The following is a 23,948-nucleotide window of genomic DNA, read 5'->3' as shown; positions in this document are numbered from 1 at the left end:
AATTGTGTTAATTGACTTTTATAAAATAAGTATTTATTTTAAAATGCAAATAAAATAAATAACGAGACACAAGAATCCTGTATATATTTTTAAGTGTAATATTTTTTTTCTTCTAGAAACAAGTATTCTTCTCATGACCGAAAATCATGAGAATAATCCTTCCTCGATGTGTAAAGATCAATTTTTAATTATAGTATAAGAATTTCTTAATGTGATGAATAAATAATTAAGCTATTATATTAAATATAAGCGGTTAATTATTTTTTGAACTCAACTTACATCCGAAGCTTTCTATTTTTTATTAGGATATAACAAACGTACAAAAAAAAAGGAATTCATGATGACAGTTAGTAAGATTTGGTACTTGCTAGGGTGATAAGGTATTTTTGATATCTATGTACATAGATATAAATTCAAACTCATTACTTGTTTGAATTAAATAGAATATGCTTCTGTTTTTTAATGCAGTTTTTAAATTAACATGACACTAATAATACTTTAAAAATAAGATTAATTATAAAAATTATTAAAACAAAAAATATAAATAGCAATTACACAACTCAATAAAAAAAATCAAAATATCTCTTAACTATATAATTATATATTTATTTTTTATATATGTAAAAGTGCAGAATAAGTGAATTCGATATTAGAAGCACATATTCATATTTTTTTTTAGTATGTTGAATGGGAAATCGATGAGCATTGAAAAATGTAAACTCCCTAAAATAAATACATACTTAGAGCTTGTTTATTCTATCCTAATCTCATTTTTCACTGCATGTTTAACATCATTTCCTACTTAGAAATAGTATTTTGACTAGAAATATTACTTTACATGAGCCAACTTGATGGGTGGAGAAAAGAAAATACATATCCTCTCCCTGATCAAATGGTGATTCAAACACATTTCGTAACCTAAACTTGTCTAATGTGAAAAATCTTTGCAAATAATATCTATGATAAAAAAAAGGGGGGGAGGGGGTGGACCATTTCATTTTCAACAGAGTGTGTGGTGTTTTACCCTTTCCATTTTACACTTCCCAAACACAAATTTTCTAACCCAAATTATTTAATGTTAAAAATCTTTACAGATAACATTTATGGTGAAAACAAAAGGAACCACTTCAACACTTTCCATTTTTTAGATTAAATTGACATAGTGGACGGTTTCTTTTGAGTTTGCAACTTTGCATTTGTCTCTTGCAGTGTCAGTTTCAGGATTGAGTGCATTCCAAGTTCCATTTATCATCGTCCATTAATACAAGGTTTTTTTTTACCGTTGTTTTAGCCGTTACAAATGACACAGGGTCCACCACACCAGTATCCAGAACATTCAGTAGCCGCCCCCACATGCTGTGCTGTCTTCTGAGTCTTAACGGCTAGTTTCTCTTCTTCATCACACCATAAATACAACACTCCAAACACCCCAGTAATGCAAACCCACCCACCATTTTGTGCTTCTTTCTGTGTGCAAGAAAGGTAAAAGCTTTCACACACCAAGAAAAGTAGCCATGGCTGCTTGCTCAAGAACTTCTCTTTTGCTCCTTTTCTTTCTCTTTGGATTCTCCGCAGCTAAGGAACTATTGGTTGGAGGCAAAATAGATGCTTGGAAGATTCCATCTTCTGAATCAGATTCCCTCAATCAATGGGCTGAAAGGTCTCGTTTCAGAGTCGGCGATCATCTTGGTAACTTCCCAATTTCAATTCCAAAACTTAACAACCTTTTTTAAATGTGTTGTTTACTTGAATTTTTGGTTAAATTTAAATCTTAATCCTTTTATAATATGATGTTGTTCAAGGTATCTTTATAATTGGCAAAAATTGTCCTTTCTTGCAATATAGAAAGACGAAATTTACTGATCTTACAAAATAAGAGAACCAAAGTTATGTTTAAAAAAATGTAAGGACTAATAAGTAGTAACACATTTTGTTATTATCTTTGATCAGTAACACCTTTCTTTATTTGGCAGTGTGGAAATATGAGAATGGGAAGGACTCAGTGTTGGAAGTAACAAGGGAAGATTATGCCAATTGCAGCACATCCAAGCCCATCAAAGAGTACAATGATGGAAACACAAAGGTGAAGCTAGAGCATGCTGGTCCATTCTACTTCATAAGTGGAGCAAAGGGGCACTGTGAGAAGGGACAAAAGTTGATTGTGGTGGTTATGTCTCCAAGGCACATTATTTCTCCAGCACCTTCTCCAACAGAGTTCCACTTTGAGGGTCCCGCTGTAGCTCCTACTAGCAGTGCCACAACGTTTCAAGTTGGCCTACTCACTGCTCTTGGAGTTTTGGCCATGTATGTGGTTTTTCTCAAGTAAATGAGACTCACCTTTGCGTTTTGGGGGGTCTATTATTAGGTTTGTATGTGGGTTTTCTCATGTGAATGAGAGTTACCCCCATCTCATGGTGAAGTTCTCATGATTTGTGGACCTTATTCTTTTTGTAGTGAATATATAATATTTTTTCAAAAAAAATATATAAATCAAAGTATGAGAAAGCCCCTTCCTTTTCATTTTCGGAGCTAAAAAAACGAAAATAACATCCACAATTGCCTTGTTAAAAAGGCTGCTCATAAGTTTTTTTCAACGAGTGAAAAAATCTAAGATGAGTAAAATGAATTATTCAGCTCTTTTTTCTTCTACATTTCTTTTTATAACTTCGTCTAATTAATTAATTGATAGACAGCAGCACTTTTCCCAACGGAATCATTCTGCCATTAGAAAGTGAGTTAGAGTAACGAGTTATCTCTCTCTGGGTTTTCAACAGCATCAAGAAGATAAGGGAAAATAGTAGTCTTATTGTGTTTTGTTTAAGATTTTATTGTGTTTTCCCCCTAAAAAAGTACTGAATATGTTAAAATTTAAATTCCTACATTCAAAACCCCTTTTTATTAAAAAAATGTTGTATTTTAAAAAAAAATCGATTCACTATCATGCTTCACGAATTTGAAGACATTCATTTTGAAAAAATAAGGATTTTATTTCATAAATAAAATTGAGTAGTCAAATAAAACTTGTACTTAAATTTGTTTCATAAACTTTTAGTAGAAACCTACCGTAGGTGCAATTCTTAAGAACTTAAATAGGTCCCTGTAATCGTTTCACAATTACCCCAACAATTATCACCATAAAGAATTGATTCTTAAGTTTAAGAACTTTGTAAGCAACTCTCATTGAAGATACTGTAAGAGTTTAATAAAACTTATTCAGAAACATTTATCAGATAAGAAAATTATTTTTTTTCTTAAAAAGTAAAACTAACTTAAGCATAAGTTAAAACCATCTTCTAAAAAAGTTACATGAAAGAACTTATCATACAATGTTTATTTTAGGGTAAATTATAAATGTAATTCCCTATGAATTTTAATTGTACAATTTTAATTTCTTAGTTTTATAAATCAATGATTTTAATCTTTCTATTAGATTATTAACAAATAATTCTAATTAATTGAGTTATTAAATTAATTATAAATCAAGTAAAATCATTAATTACAAAAAAAATTAATAAAAAATTATTAATCTTAATTCTCCACAATGCTATATGATCCAACTCTCACCTCCTTTGTCGCACACGACTCCACCAACTGCAACATCACATTAGGATTAATTGTCTTTTATTAATTTTTAATGATTAATAAATTTTATTTTATTTATAATTAATTTAATATATCTAATAATCATAATTATTAATAATAATCTACCAGACCGACCAAAATCATCAATTTATAAACTAAGAAAACCAAATATTACACTTAAAAATCAAGGAACCAAAATCATGAATTTTTAAAAAAATTAGAAATATCAAAATTATAATTTAACCTTGATTTTACCTCATGAAAAATTCATTTCAATTTTTTTTTCTTATTTTCTTTTCCTAAAAGTACTTTTAGAAAAATTTATCCAAATATACCCTATACTTATAAACTTAACAATCTTCTTATTCTTACTTTAGAAAAAAAGTCTCGGGATTAATTGAGCCATATACATTGTTGAACTGCAAATCAAAACTTAAAACAAAAAAATAAAAACATAGTTAATCACAAGCATTTCTCGATTGAAAACTTCGATATTAACCGGATAGCTGTTAAGCAAAACTGAAATTTTGGATACTAGAAAAACATGTCAGCATCTTTAAGGCATCCAGTTGCCAACTAAAATGGATAAAACAGTATTGAGTTTTTGTGTCGCCAAGAAAAGAATAGAAGCCATCCCCAAAAGCATGGCAAAGCAATAATGCTATGGTGATATTCCCTTCTATGGACACAGCTCCATCTTGTTCACGCACGCTGAAAATAAAATTCCAAAAGAATAAAATCTCAGACAGATAAAAGGAATGAACAATAAAATCTCAGACTTTCATGTTGCGGTCTAAGAGTGGAATCTCAGGTTCCTGGCTTTCACTTGGATTCTCTTCCGTTTGAGCAGATTTATGAGCATACAAGGAAAGCCTACAAATTATATTAAATTGATTTCATCCAATATTATATTAGGAGCACAAACCAACTTGTTCAAGCTTTTCCCCAAAAGGCCAATCCACTTTAGGCATGCATCCCATGATCACAATGAAGAAAGAGTCAGAGATATTTTCACATTATTTAAAAATTATACAGATAAACTTCCCTGGAAATCTACGGCAAGTAACGTGTAAATTTCTCTTTAATTTCAATTTTCCCAATGAGTTGTTATTTATCACCTAGAGAAGAGCGGCTGAATGGATGAATTGCAAAAAACTTCCCTTAGCAGCAGATTCACTTATTGATTTTTGCATTAAAAGCCCTATGATCAAATTAAGATGTAGATAACACATAAGTCACAAATTAGGTTCAAACTTTTTAGTCTAAACGCTAACCCTAACCCTAAATCAATTATGTTCAAACTTTCCATTTCCTAATAAGAAACTAATATATTTATATGTAGTCTACCACAGAATGAGCTCCAACAGGAGAGTTGGCGACTGAATGTTTTAATGGATTGCTCGAGTGAAAAAGCACTCAGCAGGCTAGATATATTTATATTGATTCAAAAGACAATTATATTTAAGAAAAATAAAGAGCAGTAAATATAATTCCTTAACTGATACCTGGATATGAACAACCATGTATGCTAGAGCTTAAATACCAATTATACAACCCATTTCAAACACTTTCCCTCAAGCTAGAACACATAAATTAAATGCTCCAAGCTTAGAACAAATATAGTGAATTTGTGGACCCCTTAGAGATTTTCTCAAGATGTCTGTCATGCGCTGCCACAAATCAGCGGCCCTGTCAGGTACATGGTTTTCACGCACTTGAAAGGGCCACTGATTTGCAGTGGCATGTGTGGAGGTTTCTGCCTCAAAAAATTTAGGGTTTTGTCTTGCCAGTCTGAACAGAGCAGTGGATGGTGCTAGAAACATGACCGGAAGAGAGAAAGCAGAGTGGGATCAAACCTGCTCTGATAGTTGAAGATTGAATATTTTGATGAAATACTCGAGTGAAAAAGCACTCAGCAGGCCATATTTATACTGATTTAAGAGAAAATTACATTTGAGAGTAATAAAGAGCAGTAAATATAATTTTCTAATTGATGCATGAATCTGAACAATCATATATGTATCCTAGACTTTAAATGCCACCTAAAATACCGTTTCCAACAAGGAGGAATGGAGAACTTAAAAGTGACTGATTGACTCAATTTAATTCAAAACAGGCTAGAGGATGAAGTGTCTTTGTATATAAAGCCAAAGAAACATTCCATCTTCAGTCATATATTAATCCCGAATAGTGGCATGTAGCAACTAACCCCAAAACAGTATAGTGGTATACTGCATAGTGGGATGATGACTGCCATTTTGAAAAATTTTATACAGTTTATATAATTCATACTAAATACACAAATGTTAAAAACATTTAAAAGATACTCAAAAATCTTGAGATGTTCATAATTAACAATAAAAAGTTATAGGTCTTAGGCTCTTGAGCAAACATCCAAGTAAATAGTAACAAAGGATGCCCCATGGCTAAACAAAGAGATGGAGAAAAAAAGACTGATTGAGTTGGGGTTTTGGGAGATTGATGAACAAAAATAAACAAATGAAACAAAGAGAACAAGAGAAAAAAAAAAGAACTTGGAGTAGAGAGACAAAAACAGAGGAAACAAATTTAAAAAAACAGAGATTGGTGAGAACAATGAGGAAAAGATTACAAGAGAAAACTGCAGAAAACAAAAAAGTAAAAGCAAAAACTGAGAATGAGAGCAAGAGAGAAGTAAAAAAAAAAGCTGCTAGATGGGTTGCTGGAGATAGATAAAATTTCTTGGTTGGAAGTCCAGCAAAACATGATTCAATTTATGAGGAAAATGATCATGGAAAATCAAGCTTCAATGGTTAAGTTCTAGCAACATGACACCAAAATATGCTTCCATCAGCAGTAAAGAGGTATGTGACTCCATTTGGGTAACCAGACTGATGGACAGAAAATAGGTTTCATAGTTGACACTATGTTTTATTCTCTTTACTTCAAACTTTTAATTGGTGCTCTGCCCATAAGACGAGTACTCTATCTCAGCTATTTTTATCCATTTATATTTCTGAGTCAACAATATGTCTGTCATGCCACAAAATATAAACAAAAGGTCCAGCTCACAACTTGTATGCCAATTAATTTTTGTTCACTTTAACATAATTTATTGTATTCATTCCCTACTGTGTCACTAAGCAACACATAAAGATAGCAATCCACTCTCTTCAATGTTCAGATTGGAAAAACCATTATTGAAGGAAAAGGCAAAAGTATCATTCTTTTCACCTTGTATTTTCTAGTCTCAAACTTTGTTTATGTTCACTGAAGTGGAAGTTAGCAACTTTTCAAATTACCAATGTTTTCAATCCCAGACAATGACACATAGCAGCCAACCCCTAAAACGCTATAGTGGGATGACCGCTATTCTGAAACTTTTTATACAGCTTATATAATATATACTGTATACATATAAATTCTCAAAAATTATATAAATTACTCAAAAGCTATGACATTTAAGAGGGCGCAGGTCTTGTCGGGAGCTGAAGACATGTAGGCAGCAGGTCTCATCGCTGGAGAGAGAAGAAATTTAGATAAGGGAGTTTAGAGAAAAATCCCTAAAATATTCACAGAAAAAGCCCTAGGGGTTTTTTCGCAGGCGGCAGCAGGTCAAAGAATCCCTAAAATACGCCCCAGAGAAACCCTAAGCTCTAAGGAGGGATTTTTTGGAATCTTAATGGTGCAGTGCTATGCTACCATGATCCACACTATATCCAAAGGGAAAGTGGCTGTAACATTGTAGCGGCTAGGGCCACTCCACAGTCCACACCACGACGGCACTATTGCATCACTATCACTATCACTATCACATGTTGTTGAAAAGCCAGCAACTTACTAGTATGTCAGAGTAATGATGCTATTCCCACAACACTTCCCCATGACAGTTATTCACAGCTGATTTTTTTGTGTCTCTCTCCATCACATCACCCATCTTAACCCACACTTCTTTTTTATATCCTCCTTGTTGTAAAAGATGTTGTGAGATATTTGTGGGAATAGAATTATTCTTTGACAATAGTTGGTTTTACATTAAGAGGCAGTATGATCATCTAGCCGCCATGTTTTTCCATTGTAGATGACCATAAGTACTAAGCTCCTACAGTGCAAGCTGAGCTGGTAATGGTATGACACAATGAATTCAATTTCTAAAATGAAAATTGCACACGTTTCATGTGCAATACCATACAGTCAACAGTTAAATTCAATCACGATTTACATGTATTACAACTAATAAGTTATCCAACAACTCTCTGAATGGCAAGAATTTTGAAATTGATATTACCAATTCTTTTATTAAATTAAAAAGGCTTACTGATGACAACTTACGGTTACACTAAACAGATAGGCAGCACATGTTGAAAATCAGATCGATCTTGAAAGACAAATATTCAGTGTCAACTATTTAATAATTAAATAAAAGTTCGCTGTAAAAGTAGTCAAATTCAGATAAGAGAAAATTCCTAAAATGTTTTTTTTTTCTTTTTCAAATTTCATTCTAATGCAGATAAGAGAAAATTCCTAAATTATAGATCACATCCGCACCACAGTTACTATAGCAAAAGACATATATCATGGGAGTTGGGATATTAAACTCAAAGTAAACAAGAACATCATGAGAAACTCTACCAAATTTCAGGAAAATCAGGGCAAAGGCAGTTCATCATCATCATTATCCAAAATGTCAACTTGTAACGGTCCCTTAATACCGCCACTGTTATCACCCAGAAGCTCCCGGGCTGCTTTCTGAAGAAACTCCTTGGCAGCCGCTTGAACAGATGGTTTTTCGGACGATTGATACTTCCTCTTTTGACCTGCTTGACCCAGACGGTTTGTCTTTGGTCTCTCCCCTCTACTAATGTTCCTCATATTTTCCCTCTGCTCTGCACAAAATAAACCACTTCTCTTTATATACACGAGATAAAATTGGAAGAGACACAATAGATGACCCTTGAAAGGAATAAAATAAGGACAAAACTAAGATACAATTCCTTAGGTACTTTTAGTGTTATTTTCTAATCAGAATTGGAATTTCACATCGTTAACCTATACCATCTTTAACATAAACCTTTATTATGCAAATTACCAAGGTGAAACTCTAATTCTAATTGGAGAACAACACCAAAAACACCTAAATAACCGCACCCAAGTTTTGTTCATAAAATAATTCACCACTCACCTGTTGTTAGGTCAGGCAGAGAGTGTTCTATGAAGCGTGTAGCTGCCTGATAATTCAAGGTAGTAGAAGGTCGCAATGGAGCTTCACAAACAAAACGAAAAAACACTTCAATGCAGATAATTCAAACTTAAAAACACATTTCCTAATACCCATCATGTTCAATTTTTAACACGAGCATTCAACAAATGTACTTCCTTTATCCGTAATTATAAGACACTTTCAACTAATTCAAGCCATTTAAGAAAAGTAATTAATTTAGTTAATCACATTAAATTTATCAATTATTTATACTATCATTCTAAAATTACCATTTTCTTATCTCTCAAACCACTTAATTGTTTCTCAATAATGTTTGGAGAGAAAATAATTATATAAGGATATGTACGGAAAAAATAATTAATACATTTGAAATTAGAAATTAGAAAAGGGTCTATAAAAAAGAACAAACAATTTTATGAAAAACATCTTATAATTAGTATAAAAAAACATAAAAACATTTTGAGAAAAGAAGGAAGCCTGTACCTTTACTCAAATCAAGCAAACGTTCCAGTTTGTCCTCGTACAAGCTTACCCTATCCTGGGAACACGAAAATCAAACACTTTTAGAGATTATTAAGGTTAGAAAAGTAGAATTATCAGACACTCACAAGCTCTGATTTGATGGGATGATCATCTGGGTGGACCCCGGTACACCTTAGGTTCACTGAAGAGAATGAAAGAACAAAAGGGTAAGTAAGGCGAAACTCAAACTCAAAATTAAAACAGTGATTACAAAAACAGATGCGTTTTTGAGATTACATGCAAGAAGGGTAGATGTGACTTTGGCGAGGATGAAGAGGGAATGAGCCCGTTGAAGAGGGGGCATTTGGGAGAGGGTTTGAGGGTCGGAGAGAGACAAAAACTCGTTAAAGTGCGTTCGGAGTTGTTGAAGGTTGGAGAGAGTGGTGTTGACTGAATCCATAACCGGTTCGGGAACTGCACCGCTCTCACTTCCTTTCACCATTTTCAAATTCAGAGGTTGGAGAGAAAGGGATACCACAGCCACAATTACAAAAGAGTGGAAGAATACAGAGACTGGTTGGGTTCGCCCAGCAGCCACTCCTTAGTTCGTCTTTTAACCTCAAACCGCGAAATTAATACTATAATCTTAAGAAAAATAAAATTTTTATTATGATAACAATATAATAAGGTTTAAAATCTAAAATAGTAGCAGTAAAAGAAAAATCCAAAATAATAATAAAAATAAGCATTGCAAAAAAAAAAAATAGGCAAAATATTAAATTATTATTATAATATAAAATAATTTTATAAAATAAAAAAACCTTGATTATATAATTATTGTTTAATTATATTTTAATTTTTAATTTGATTTATGTGGATTCTTTAACATAAAACAACTATACTCAATTTGTCACATTTGTTAATTATCTAACAAAAAATGATACTTCTTTTTATTGATCATGTAAACTATTATGTTTTCTTTAATTGATTGTTTAAAAATCAGTATAAAAAGAATTGTTAAGAGATCGATTTAAAAATTAAAAGATGAAATTAAAATTTTTAATAATTAAAAAATTAAATTAAAATTTAAAATATATTTAAGAGATAAATTATATAATTAAAACATAAAATAAGATATATTGGAGTACCTAGAAACTTGAATAAGTATCTTATAATGCTTCTGCGGTCTATCTTCTTAGGAAACAAAACATCAATTTTAATGTTTCCTTCGCATACCTCAAAATTCTTTTGGCAGTCGTTAGATGAGACTTCTTTGGATTATTCATGAACCTACTAATTAAACCAACCGCAAAGGAGAGGTTAGATATAGGAGTCAACTAGTTGCTTATACATGATTGGATTCACTCCTTCTGTAGTATTTGCAGGATTGCAATATACCATACTAAATCTAATCTTTTCAATATAGCAGTAGCATACTTGTGCTGGTGAAGTAGAATTCCTTAAAGGTAGTTACAAATTCTAACAAAGGAAATAAGCTAGAGTATCAATATCTGTTATCTCAAATTCTTGTATCACTTGTGTCTTAAAGAACTCAATACCCTTTAAACCACTATCTATTGTTCGTAGATCATCTACCTATAAACAAAAATTAAAATCACACTTGTCTCCTTCTTCACATAAACATCATATTCAACTGAACATTTCTTGAATCCACTATTAATTAGAAATGTGTCAATTCTTTTATTCCATGGGAGCTTGCTTTAGGCCATACAATGTCTTCTTAAGCTTGTACACTTTGTCTTCCATTTCAAAATAAAGTAATTATGAAAAAATTATCTAATTTCAAATAAGGTATTTTATAAATGAAATAAACTTAATTGTTTTATTCAAATATAAAATTTAAAAATGAATAAATTTTGTTATTTTATCAAAATAAGAAATTTTAAAAATAAAAATAATATTCAATCAAGAAATTAAAAAAAATTGAAGGAATTTCAATTGAAATTCTTAAAGTTTAACTTTTTTTGTAATTCTAAAATTTTTCATCCAAATACCACGTAAAAGGAATTCGGTTCAATAAAAAAAATTCCTAAGCGTAGCTGGCATTGATAACCCAGTCATCATTATCATTTGTTGTGCAAACAGTAGAGAAAAATCATTTCTTAAAAAAAATAAAAGTAGAGAACAATCAAAACCAAATTTAATCAATATTCATAAGGTTTTGTGAGCCAAATACTAATGTGGCTCAAGGATCAAAATTGTACAATTAAAACACTACTTTAGAGACTAAAGGTAAAACTAGTACATGCAACTTGATTAATATCATTTAATTAGCATAGTTTACTAAAAAAAATAGCAAAGTTAATCAATTAAATTATTGAGATTCAGAGTTTGCCTTTTAAAAAACCATTAATAAAAAAATCATTTTTAAATATTTTTTTAAAGGAACAATAAAGTTAGAATTTATAACTTTGTAGATACTAACACCTCATTGCTTAAAAAAAAAAAAAAAAAGACAGCCTCATCATCCCTGGGGCGGAACCAGTGGTTCACTCACTTTGGAAAACATTTTAATGTGGTGATTAGCATTTATCTAATAAACACAGACATTTTATCTGATATATAAAGTTTCACTGATATTTCTATCCTCACCTGTCACCTTCACAATCACAAAGGTAAACCTTACCCGGAACATGCTGATATTTTGGTGGCAAAAATATCCAAAACTGAAATTTGATGGAATACTTACGAACAGCAGAGCTAATTATGCGCTTTGGCTGTGTCTCTGATTAACGATTGCTATCTGCTCTGCTCTGCTCACTTTGCATACCTGATTCCGGTGACAGGTTCATACAGTTTTGGTTAGCTATCATCTAATCTTCAATGTGCTTGTTCTGAATTTCAGTCTCTCCTTTCGTTGATTATTATTAGATTTTTGCGTTTCCATGGCTGTCTTAGTGCTCTGTTCTTCAACCATATGTAGTAGCAGTTTGTCCTCTTGTTGTGCTTTTAGTGGCACCAATGTTTATGTTATGAGCAATAATGGGTTCTTTGGAGAGACCCCATTTTTCAAAATGAAATCTTTTCCAAATGGGTCTTCGGTAATTTGGAAGAAACATGGAAAGAGACAATTGGGTCTTCGTGTGTTTGAGACCAGATGTGCCCATGAGGTAGTTGTGGTGAATGGTAAGAGCAAAAGTAGTGTGTCTTCTGAAGAAGTTATTGGCGCTCTCAAGTCTATTTCGGATCCAAATTCTGCTCTTTCGTACTTTAAGATGGTTTCCCAGTTGCCCAATATTGTGCATACCCCTGAAACATGCAATTACATGCTTGAGTTCTTGAGGGTTCATGGGAGGGTTGAGGATATGGCTTTTGTCTTTGATTTGATGCAGAAGCAAGTAATTAACCGGAATCCAAATACATACCTGACTATTTTTAAGGCTCTTTCGATTAAAGGTGGGATTCGACAAGCACCATTTGCACTTGGAAAGATGAGGCAAGCTGGGTTTGTCTTGAATGCATATTCATATAATGGATTGATTTATTTCCTGCTCCAACCTGGCTTTTGTAAAGAGGCTTTGAAGGTTTACAAAAGAATGATCTCGGAAGGGTTGAAGCCTAGCATGAAGACCTACTCAGCATTGATGGTAGCATTGGGGAGGAGAAGGGACACTGGAACCATTATGGATTTATTGGAAGAGATGGAAACTTTGGGCTTGAGGCCAAATATCTACACATATACCATATGCATTAGAGTGCTTGGGAGGGCGGGGAGAATTGATGATGCATATGGGATTTTAAAGACAATGGAGGATGAAGGATGTGGGCCTGATGTTGTCACTTATACAGTTCTAATTGATGCGCTTTGTGCTGCAGGGAAACTAGATAAGGCCAAGGAATTATATACAAAGATGAGAGCTAGCAGTCACAAACCAGATCTGGTAACTTACATTACTTTAATGAGCAAGTTTGGTAACTACGGTGACTTGGAAACAGTGAAAAGATTCTGGAGTGAGATGGAGGCTGATGGTTATGCTCCTGACGTGGTTACCTACACTATACTAGTTGAGGCTTTATGCAAATCTGGAAAAGTTGATCAGGCATTTGATATGTTAGATGTGATGAGAGTGAGAGGAATTGTTCCAAATCTCCATACTTACAACACGTTGATCTCTGGACTTTTGAACTTGAGAAGATTAGATGAGGCATTAGAGCTTTTCAATAATATGGAATCTTTGGGTGTTGCACCTACTGCTTATTCATACGTTCTTTTCATTGACTATTATGGAAAGTTGGGGGATCCTGAAAAAGCTCTTGACACCTTTGAAAAGATGAAAAAGAGAGGCATTATGCCAAGTATAGCAGCATGTAATGCATCTTTATATAGTCTTGCTGAAATGGGTAGGATCAGAGAAGCAAAAGATATATTCAATGATATTCACAATTGTGGGCTTTCACCGGACTCAGTAACCTATAACATGATGATGAAGTGCTACAGCAAAGCAGGGCAAATAGACAAAGCCACAAAACTTTTGACTGAGATGTTAAGCGAAGGGTGTGAACCAGATATAATTGTAGTTAATTCTTTAATTGACACACTTTACAAGGCTGGCCGAGTTGATGAGGCATGGCAAATGTTTGGGAGACTGAAGGATTTGAAGCTAGCTCCTACAGTTGTGACATACAACATTTTAATTACTGGTTTAGGGAAAGAGGGAAAACTCTTAAAGGCCCTTGATTTGTTTGGGAGTATGAAAGAGTCTGGATGCCCTCCAAACACGGTGACTTTTAACGCACTCCTCGATTGTCTTTGCAAGAATGATGCAGTTGATTTGGCCTTGAAAATGTTCTGTAGAATGACAATTATGAACTGTAGTCCTGATGTTCTGACGTATAACACTATCATCTATGGCTTGATTAAAGAAGGTAGAGCTGGTTATGCATTCTGGTTTTACCATCAAATGAAGAAATTTCTCTCCCCTGATCATGTAACTTTGTACACCCTCCTTCCTGGTGTTGTAAAGGATGGAAGGGTTGAGGATGCGATCAAGATTGTCATGGAATTTGTACATCAGTCAGGTTTACAGACAAGCAATCAAGTCTGGGGAGAATTAATGGAATGTATTTTGATTGAAGCAGAAATAGAAGAGGCCATTTCATTTGCTGAAGGATTGGTATGCAATTCTATTTGCCAGGATGATAATTTGATATTACCTCTTATTAGAGTCCTGTGTAAGCAGAAGAAGGCTTTAGATGCTAAAAAATTGTTTGATAAATTCACCAAAAGTTTGGGAACTCACCCAACCCCAGAATCATATAACTGCTTGATGGATGGGCTTCTTGGATGTAATATCACTGAAGCAGCTTTGAAACTTTTCGTTGAGATGAAGAATGCAGGTTGTTGTCCAAATATTTTTACCTACAACTTGTTGCTTGATGCTCATGGCAAATCTAAGAGGATTGATGAACTTTTTGAACTGTACAATGAGATGCTTTGTAGGGGATGCAAGCCCAATATTATAACCCATAATATTATCATCTCGGCCCTTGTGAAATCTAATAGCATAAACAAGGCATTAGATTTATATTATGAAATCATAAGTGGTGATTTCTCTCCCACTCCTTGTACATACGGCCCTCTTATAGGCGGCCTTTTAAAGGCTGGAAGATCAGAGGAAGCAATGAAGATTTTTGAGGAGATGCCAGACTATCAATGCAAGCCCAATTGTGCTATTTATAATATTCTCATCAATGGATTTGGGAAAGCAGGCAACGTCAATATTGCTTGTGATTTGTTCAAAAGGATGATTAAAGAAGGGATAAGGCCAGACTTGAAGTCTTATACCATTCTTGTAGAATGTCTGTTCATGACTGGTAGAGTTGATGATGCTGTGCACTACTTTGAGGAACTAAAGTTAACTGGCCTCGATCCTGATACTGTTTCTTACAATCTTATGATCAATGGCCTCGGAAAATCACGTAGGTTGGAGGAAGCTCTTTCTCTTTTTAGTGAAATGAAGAATAGGGGAATTTCTCCTGAACTTTATACTTACAATGCATTGATTCTTCATTTTGGAAATGCTGGAATGGTGGACCAAGCCGGAAAGATGTTCGAGGAACTGCAATTTATGGGTCTTGAACCAAATGTCTTCACTTATAATGCTCTCATCCGTGGGCATAGTAAGTCAGGAAACAAAGATCGAGCCTTTTCTGTCTTCAAGAAGATGATGATTGTGGGGTGTAGCCCCAATGCAGGAACATTTGCTCAATTGCCTAATAAATGTTGATTTTATTGAGTTATCTCACGGGGACCTTTTCTTATGTTCCCGATCCCAAAATGGAGGCATGAAGGTAACTGATGATGTTTTACTAAGAATGAGTTTATGTAAACGTAATTTGATTTTACATGATATTTTATTTGGAGCTTAATAGGTATGTAATATAACTGTAAAAAAAATTACGCTGTCATTAATAAGAAATCTTTATTAATATGACTTTTAAGATAATTATTATAAAAATATAGTATCATGTGCATAGCGGTTTGTGATTAGATAATAGCATTGTTAGTGCATATATGATTTTATTTTTATTTGAGCTTAATATGCATTGTTAGTGTAAAAGTTTTTACAATGTCAAATAACTAAAAATCATCTTAGATATGACTTTTTAAGTCAGTTACAGTGTGAAAGACTTTCATATTATCAGTATATGTATTATTTATTCATTTTATTTTATTAACCCCTTTTTTATCATTGTTGTTTCTCTAGGGTCACTTTGTCTTGGAAATGGTCTTGGAGATTGGAATTGCATACCAGTCTTTCAGTTAATGATTGATTGGTATGCAAATTATTTGTATCATTCTGGAAATTCCTGCTGATTAATGCTGACAATTGTGTATAAAAAAAGTCTCCTTGTACTTGCAATAACTTTTGAGGACCAATTTTGTATATTAGATTGTGAGTATTTCGGCCTATAAATATATTCATGTTTCCTATACTAAATTATATGCTTGGGATTACTTAAGCTCATACAATTTTTCTTTTTTCTGAATTGCAGGCATATGTAGTTGAGGCTTTCGGGGCTGATGATAGAGAGTTGGAAGTGTATGTTGCTGGGAAAAGAGGGAAATAAGGGAATTGAGATGTGTTCACATCACATCAATCTGTAAACCAATGATGAAATGTATAAATACATAATGCTACCTTACAATTTGTATAAAAACCTTTCAATTTTTAGAGCCCACTGGTGCCAAATCGAAGATATTTAAATCGTCAAACTGTTTCAAATCGTCAAAGTAATTCAACAAATTGAATACTGAATAAACTGAGAACATAAAAGTTGTCCTTTTATTCAGTTTGAATTGATTTTCAGATCTTATGTTCAACATTGAATTGAATCAAACCGAATTGTTAGCATATTAAGTTTATATTACTTTTTGTATTTTTTAAAATAAACTTTAGATTATGTTGACTTACGATGAAATTTAATACTTTGAACAATATTTTTTTGTTTATGTATTTTAACTTTTGATTTATTAAGTGTTGTTTCAAAATTGAAAAATAAGTCACTTGAATGTTTTTGGGGCTAATATCACTCTAGTTAATGGCATTTCATTTGTTTGTTGATCAACAAATAAAAGTTGGTCCTCAAAAATAAACTAAATAAAAATCGAAATAATAATAATCCAAATCACATAAAGATGCTTAAATAAGAATTTTTGTTCTCCCTCTTAATAGTGATTATATCATTTAAGTTCAGTAAGCATTTAGTTTCTCTTTCAATTAAGAGATAAATCATAAATGATTTATTGTATAACCGAAATCTGCACAGCTTTACCAAGAAAACAATGTATAAAACTCTAGCCCGTAAAAACCGAGAATAACTACCCTCATTTTCCTTCAATTAAGATCTCATTTATTTCACAGATCGATTGGAAGCGTGTCATTGTATGCCAGAGATCACATGTACTCAATGGATGACTCATGTGGACCCAATCCTCCTTAGCTGGACACTAGAAGAGCATCATAGACACGTGTCACTGTGTGAACGAATGCCAATAATAGTCTCTTTTTTATATACTTGTCAATGATTAATCACAGAAAGTATATTGAAAGCAGTGTATCAAAAGGAAATATTTGTCTATGTCAAGAAGACATCACCCATTTTAGGTTATGTTTCTCTTTAGCTTAAACCCGAGCTAGTAGCATTCTTGCATATTGTTGATTATAACTACAATTACTGATATTTGGAGCCGCATTGAATATACAGAACAGACTTTTTAGAGTGAAAAGTAGACACGAGAGAGAAGAAACGGGAGAAAAACTGGTACTATTCTTTACGGTAATTGGAATAGCAGTTGTGTATAATGTGGGATGAAAGGAAGATGACCATGCGGACGCATTCTAATCACTGTTGCACACTAAACACACACATATATATTATATATATATATATGATACAATATTTGAACTGTCACTGAGGAATAATGCTAACTCTCACTTCTCTCTAGTTTTGTTTCAGGTTCAGCTTGTCAGTTTGAAGAGGACTCTTCTGCTGGTACACTGGACTGAGCAGGTCTTTTGAACTGCACCACAATCATGGTCATGTTGTCACATCCTTCACCACTGGCAGTTGATGGTGCCAAACACCGATCAAGTACTCTTTCACACACGGCAGAAAGTTTTGTTTCCTACCACAGATAATATAATCACTTCATAGACAATTCGGGCACAACACACATTTTCTGATTTGATCGGAAATAGAGATGATTGAGTATAGTAAAAGACAATGGCTATTGTAGAGAAGTGCATTAAGTGAGAAAGAGCAACACAGTGTGACTCTGTCCACCATAAGAAACATGATATATTACTCAGTAGCATCCTTTAGTAATGCTCCCAAACTACTACAAGCATAAATGGCACAGTTCTTATCCGTCAAAGTACTAAGTAATGCATTAAAAAATATCATCAATAACCATAATTTGGGAACACAAGTATGACAGCTACTTCTTAATTGAGTTAAATACATTACCATCTCCTTAGAAAAGGGTGACAGCTAAGAACTCACCGAGTGCAATTGTTCATGAACAAAATCAACCAGTTGTTGACTTGACATGCAATCCCTGACAATAATGAGAAACAAATTATTATTTTCAAAAGGGCCATCTGAAGGAGAATATGCAAGCAAATTACAATTTTCAGAATCACACTCGGTGTCAACAATCTTTTGGTAGATGGCATTGGCATGCTAAGGCCTCAATTTACATCCATCTAAGAAAAGTAAATGAAGGCATTTGTTTGATGGAAACTGAAAATAGGGCAGCTCTGTGTAATTTCTGAAACTAGGTGTTTGTATCAGTGTGTAATTTTAAAAGGAGATTGGTTTAATTTACTCATTTATAGGCATAAAACTTGTAACTTATCCCGCCCACAGAAGACTGGCATAAACATTATCTACCTAGTGTGCCTAGAATGAAAAACCATTGGCGTTATTACATTTTAAATCTTTAATAATGTAAATGACATCATCCAAATACATTATAACATTCAGAATCAAACAGAGACGTGGAAGCATAAGTAGAATACCATATGCCATCACAAGCTAACACCACAAACTCATCTTCGTCACAAAGCTCAACCTATAATAAAATATCAAGTCAACAAATAATTTATCAGTTATAACAGTTGAATAGGTTAAAGTAGTTGTTAGCCCAACAGATGCATTTTATTATGGATCCTATCACTGAAGCAGCTAGCTGAATTGAATTAAAGTAACCAACTTACAGTGTTGATGTCTGGATTGGCAGTTACAATTTGTTTTTCAGCAGAAAGAAACTTATTCTGTTTAAATTCCATGTCACCTGCAGTAAATTGAAACATATTAAAGAATTTAAACTTTATAATCCATTCCGTTCCACCCCACCCCACCCCACCCCTCTAAATCCCAAAAGGAATCTGCCTCTTCACAAAGAAATCAGCACAATGAACAGAAAGATATACAAATTTGAAATCTTCAATAGTTCAATTATACGAGCATACCAATTTTCTTCTCTTGTAAAGAACCAAAATAAAACATACAAAATACAACAAGTAGAAAGTTGTTCATGTGTGATTTTATATTCATCAAGTACATAAATTCATGGATCCTCCTCAGCAAAAGATGCAGGAGCCCAGCCCAGGCTGTTCGCTCACATTATAAATGAAAAAAAAAAAGTTTAAATATTCGTTTAAAAACGTTACCAATAGCTCTTGCAAGATTTAAACTTCCATTGACTCGTCCTACGTGAATGAAACCACCAGCTTTTAAGATTCTTTCCTTCTCAATCTCAAGATCAGGTTTGTGGTCTCTAGACAAATTGTATGCCTGTAGAAAACAGACATAGTAAAACAATGCAAGTTATCTACAGGATTTGCAACTAATAGAGACTGAAAATATTTAGTCTACAAAAAAGAGACAATCCATACTCTATGCCTTCAAAAGTCCCCCCCCCCCCCCCCAACACCTTTGACAGCCAAATTAAGAGACAGACATTTCCCAATGTACACAGTGTTTAGACATATGAAGCACCATTTTATGTTCATTTGTACTCAAGTATATATTTGTGGACAATAGGCATACTTAATGTTCCAAGAATTTCCATTCTATAAGTTTACCTGGCCCTTCCTGGATATCACACAACGCGAATCACCAGCATTTGCAACAACAAGTTGGTTGTTTCTAATAACTGCAACACAGGCAGTGCTTCCTGAAGTTGGTCCAGCAAAATCAGAATGAGGCCCCTGATTGCAACAAGTAAATTCAAATTAGGGAGATACAGAAAAAAGCTTATTTCTACTTAAAGCAATACACCATGCACCAAATTACCAAGCATATCCAATGAAGCAGTGAACTGAAGAGAATTATTTAAGATATCCTTCTTCAAATGTCATACCTACCTCCTCAAAAGCCCAATCATCAACATGGCAATTCCCATCACTGCTTCGTGGAGACCAAATCAACCCTTCTATCATCCCAGTAAACTTGTTTATCTTATCCCCCAATATTGATAATTCCCTCCATCCCCTTTGACCACGCATCATTTCATCCATTCTGCATTATATTGAAAATACCAGTTTATAACTTTTTATAATTGGATTTTTGTTTTAGGGTGTGAGGTGAGATGTATATGTAATCAATGTAGTTACTTTTTATTCTTTCTCAATTAGACCAGGAAAGAGAAGATATTTAGTACCATACTTCATGTGCGCTCCACAAGATGTAAGCTTTAGGGGATGCAGTAAATTAATGAATATGAAACACAATAATCGGGCAACAAATAAGTGGGCTACAACTTGTCATGAAAAAAGATAATTCTCCATACTCTTCCAATTATTTAAGTGCATAAAACATATCTAAGAAACTTTGAGAGACAGCAAGAGACCGTTGTCAACTACACTTCTTTGTGTATTAAAGATAAAAAAATGATTGATGATAAAATCTACAAAACTGAGATCTTAGCTGATGATCCAAATTGAAGGTCTTAAATAGTACAAAAATTCAACTCCTCACAAGCATGAAACACTGAAACCAGTTTATCATTTAATTGCAGAATTCAGGCAGAGGAACTGCCGTTAAGTACAATAGAAGCGGTCATCTTTTTACATCTAACCTCAAAAAGGCTTTCTGAAGGGAGGCTCCTATATCTCCAGTTAAGTATGTCTCACTTTTGAACAACTGTTGATGAAGAAACTTGGCACAAAACTTTGCAACCACCTTACCTGAAATTTTGGGATTATGTGAGCATCCATAACACAGCATTGATTTCAAACTATACATAATTTATGCAGTATATTCCTCTTGTTCTGTTGGGGAATATTTTGTAGCTCAAGTCAAAATATATGGCTTTCATGGTAAAATCCCAAGTAGTAGAGGGAGCATAAGCATAAATGGACCTTGACTTTTGTACCAGAAAAATGCTCTACTTATTAGAAGGAGGAAGTAGGACTAGGAGTGTGAGATGCTCTCCAAAAGAGAGACAAAATGGAAAAAAGTAAAATAAATCATCCTAGCATGGTAAAAACAACATGTGTAATTGCATTCTGCCATCAATCCAAGTAGTTAAACTTTTCAAACCTTACCTCCATGGCCATCATAGACACCAAAAAATGAAGTGGACTCATCCAGATCAGTATATGCAGCATGCTAACAAAAGAGAAGAGAACAAAAAATCAACAGCATATTAACAATATATTCACTTTAAAATTCTGGATTTATAAGAAAAAAACAATTGATTTATAAAACTAGCAGTTTTTACTATGATTACTCACAGCATCTTCCATTGTTGCACGCCACCCTTGCATGGATGATAAACCATATCTAAGACAGTCATTTTCACCATCTTCAGAAAACTTTTCAGTTTTTGGAGTGCTGAGATATATTCCCATTCCTATCTGAATTAAAACAAGCACACAATAACTTTAATTTTAAAGCAGGGAAATAAAAGAAGACTTAAACCAAAAGAAATAATAGATAGCAAAAATAAGTATGTCATTGATAATATTCCTATACTGCAAATGCTGCATAAATAAAGAATAGTAATACAAGAAGCAAACAAATAAATCTACCTGTTTTTAAGAAACAAACGCAAATATAAAGTGCAGACTTCATACCAAATGGATATTCCATGTAATAAACACAGCAAATAAAAAAATAGAAGTAATTGCATTGAAAGCACACACACACACAAAAACAGTGTGTTGGAACGGATATTAGCATCCAATGTTTTGAAAACCAAAAGTTTGGGTTCTAATACAATGCCGTCAAAGGCACTAATAAAAGACACTGAGGCATTGTATTTCCTTTATCCACTGGGATAACCTTTTTAGTTGGGTTAGTTTGGGTTTTTTGGAGGGCAGCACCACTGGTGCATTGTATTTCCTTTATCCAGTATCCCTTGTACTGTTTTTGTCTATAATAATACATATATATTTTTGCCTTCCAAAAAAAAAAAAAAAGACACTGAGGCACTAGAAGTGGTCAGCACCACTTGGAAAATGCCTCTGTATTAACATTAAATAATCCCTGAAGGAATAACAACCTAATTTGCCAACTGTGATGCCAAACGGGGTAAAATAGTCAAAATGTTAGAAGAATAACTAATCGTTGAACTTTGGGACCCTTGGCAGTATGCAGCGTAAGGCTCTATATTTTGGCAGGATGCTTTCTGCCTTTAACTACCTGGTTGAACAAGCTTCTAGCTGGTCTGGTCTAGTTTGAAGTTTCTAATTTATTGCTTTCATCACAGTGCCACAGATAACATAACTAAAGCAACTTAATTATGAGAAGTTAAGTGAAAATGTTCAAGATAGCAAAGAAACTGGAAGGGAGAGAAATGCATGGAAAAACTTTGGTAATGCTGCATTCCAATTATAGTTTGGAAAAACGATGTTGATGGGGAAATGCTTTTCAAGTCTGAAACTGGAAAGAAGACTCCAGCTACCAAAAGAGCCATCTAAACTTACACTTTTGTCTTCCTTCAGTCAAAAGATTCAAGAAAACTAGCATTGATACTGATACAGGAGAAATGAAAAATATATGTGTCTAGAATTCATGATCAGTGGCTTATTATTATTCAATGAAGTTACATTTCTGATTATTGCTCTTAAATGTAATTTAACCTGAAACGATTATAAATTGAGATGCTGCTGAATGCCTCTTCACTCGAGCACTTTTCCAGAAATTTCATTATTCAACTGTAGGAAGGAACTAATTGTTTGCAATAAAAAAAATGAAAAGTGTCATGAAAGTTCAATTAAGAGAAGCATGACTTTAGAGAAATTGGACGACAAACAGAAGACCCGGATTTGACTTTTGAGGAGGGATACATGAGCCGACAACTAAAGAGAGTAAAAGGTAAACAATAAGAAACAAACGAAAATTAAAAAAAAAAAAAAGAAGATGATTAAGATTAGTGGATTCAAGCATGGGGCAACAAGCCAACAACTTTACAGAAGAAAAATAGCGTAATTATATGTTGATTCGGCAAAGGAATTTGTGATTAAATCCAGGAGTTATTAGAATCTGGGAAGCAATCATAACCAAAATGATAATAATGACAAGAAAATGCGAAAAAGAAACAAGATAGCAGCAGAATCAAACAATAATGAATGAAAATGAAAGCAGTAAAACGAATTCTTATTCCTTTCTTAGAAAAAGAAGAAGAAGAGATAGATAGATAGATATATAGATACCCGAGAGGGAACTGGATTGATTGATTGATGAGAGAATAGAAGAGTTTGATTTGAGGGTCTGGAAATTTCAGTCTCTCGGGGTGACTGTTCATAGACTAACGTAGTAACACCTCTCTCTCTTGATTCTTGTTTGTTCTCATCTCTTTCTTGTTGTTTCTCTTGCTTTCACCCTTATTATGGAAATAAATAAATACTAGTTTCTCAAATAATAAATTAATAATTCAGAGGATTTTACTTATGAATCAATCGTAGCGTTGAAGCCTATCCCTGCCCTGGATTTCACACCAGCCTTCCGATTCGATCTGATCTTTTTTCTTAAACAATCAAATTCATTATTCCTATATGACGTCATTCCTTATCTAATAATGTAGTATTGTACCAATATTCTCAAATTCTCTTGTATTAGTATTTTAATATCACAATATGCAATAAATGTTATTATATGAAATTAATTATTTATAATAAATCTATATTTTTAAATATATATGAATTATATTATAATTTTAAAAAATATC

At 33.3% G+C, this 23,948-nt stretch overlaps 4 protein-coding genes across 5 annotated transcripts; 2 read left to right on the top strand and 2 right to left on the bottom strand.

Annotated features, from left to right (window-relative positions):
- Positions 1–1,437: 1,437 nt before the first annotated feature.
- On the top strand, positions 1,438–2,577 carry LOC100527928 (ENODL1-like domain-containing protein). The gene is made up of 2 exons (NM_001248835.2): positions 1,438–1,689; positions 1,974–2,577. The coding sequence occupies exons 1-2, from the start codon at positions 1,515–1,517 to the stop codon at positions 2,324–2,326; spliced, it is 528 nt and encodes a 175-aa protein (NP_001235764.2). The 5' UTR covers positions 1,438–1,514; the 3' UTR covers positions 2,327–2,577.
- Positions 2,578–4,040: 1,463 nt separating this feature from the next.
- Positions 4,041–9,867, bottom strand: LOC100795174 (nuclear nucleic acid-binding protein C1D). The gene is made up of 6 exons (XM_003526099.5): positions 9,542–9,867; positions 9,391–9,446; positions 9,266–9,320; positions 8,744–8,824; positions 8,194–8,447; positions 4,041–4,293 (listed from the first exon to the last, which is right to left on the bottom strand). The coding sequence occupies exons 1-5, from the start codon at positions 9,744–9,746 to the stop codon at positions 8,209–8,211; spliced, it is 636 nt and encodes a 211-aa protein (XP_003526147.1). The 5' UTR covers positions 9,747–9,867; the 3' UTR covers positions 4,041–4,293; positions 8,194–8,208.
- A 1,684-nt stretch (positions 9,868–11,551) lies between these two features.
- Positions 11,552–16,479, top strand: LOC100778358 (pentatricopeptide repeat-containing protein At4g31850, chloroplastic). The gene is made up of 3 exons (XM_003527725.5): positions 11,552–15,556; positions 15,973–16,161; positions 16,262–16,479. Exon 1 carries the CDS (start codon positions 12,151–12,153, stop codon positions 15,490–15,492), a length of 3,342 nt encoding a protein of 1,113 aa, XP_003527773.1. The 5' UTR covers positions 11,552–12,150; the 3' UTR covers positions 15,493–15,556; positions 15,973–16,161; positions 16,262–16,479.
- A 1,039-nt stretch (positions 16,480–17,518) lies between these two features.
- Positions 17,519–23,608, bottom strand: LOC100787778 (probable protein phosphatase 2C 60). 2 transcript variants are annotated; one of them, XM_041015994.1, is made up of 11 exons: positions 23,434–23,608; positions 21,511–21,629; positions 21,322–21,385; positions 20,853–20,961; positions 20,140–20,293; positions 19,858–19,983; positions 19,444–19,567; positions 18,988–19,064; positions 18,790–18,842; positions 18,272–18,326; positions 17,519–17,894 (listed from the first exon to the last, which is right to left on the bottom strand). In XM_041015994.1, exons 2-11 carry the CDS (start codon positions 21,625–21,627, stop codon positions 17,736–17,738), a joined length of 1,038 nt encoding a protein of 345 aa, XP_040871928.1. In that variant the 5' UTR covers positions 21,628–21,629; positions 23,434–23,608; the 3' UTR covers positions 17,519–17,735. The 2 variants fall into 2 exon arrangements, with proteins under 2 accessions (XP_040871928.1, NP_001356242.1); NM_001369313.1 differs by having other exon boundaries at positions 21,511–21,633; positions 23,434–23,594.
- Between the last annotated feature and the right edge of the window lie 340 nt (positions 23,609–23,948).

Source organism: Glycine max, chromosome 6 (genome assembly GCF_000004515.6).
Source record: "Glycine max cultivar Williams 82 chromosome 6, Glycine_max_v4.0, whole genome shotgun sequence".
Taxonomy (NCBI): domain Eukaryota; kingdom Viridiplantae; phylum Streptophyta; class Magnoliopsida; order Fabales; family Fabaceae; genus Glycine; species Glycine max.
Note: the sequence above shows the minus strand (reverse complement) of the source record. Positions and strands in the feature narration are given on the sequence as shown.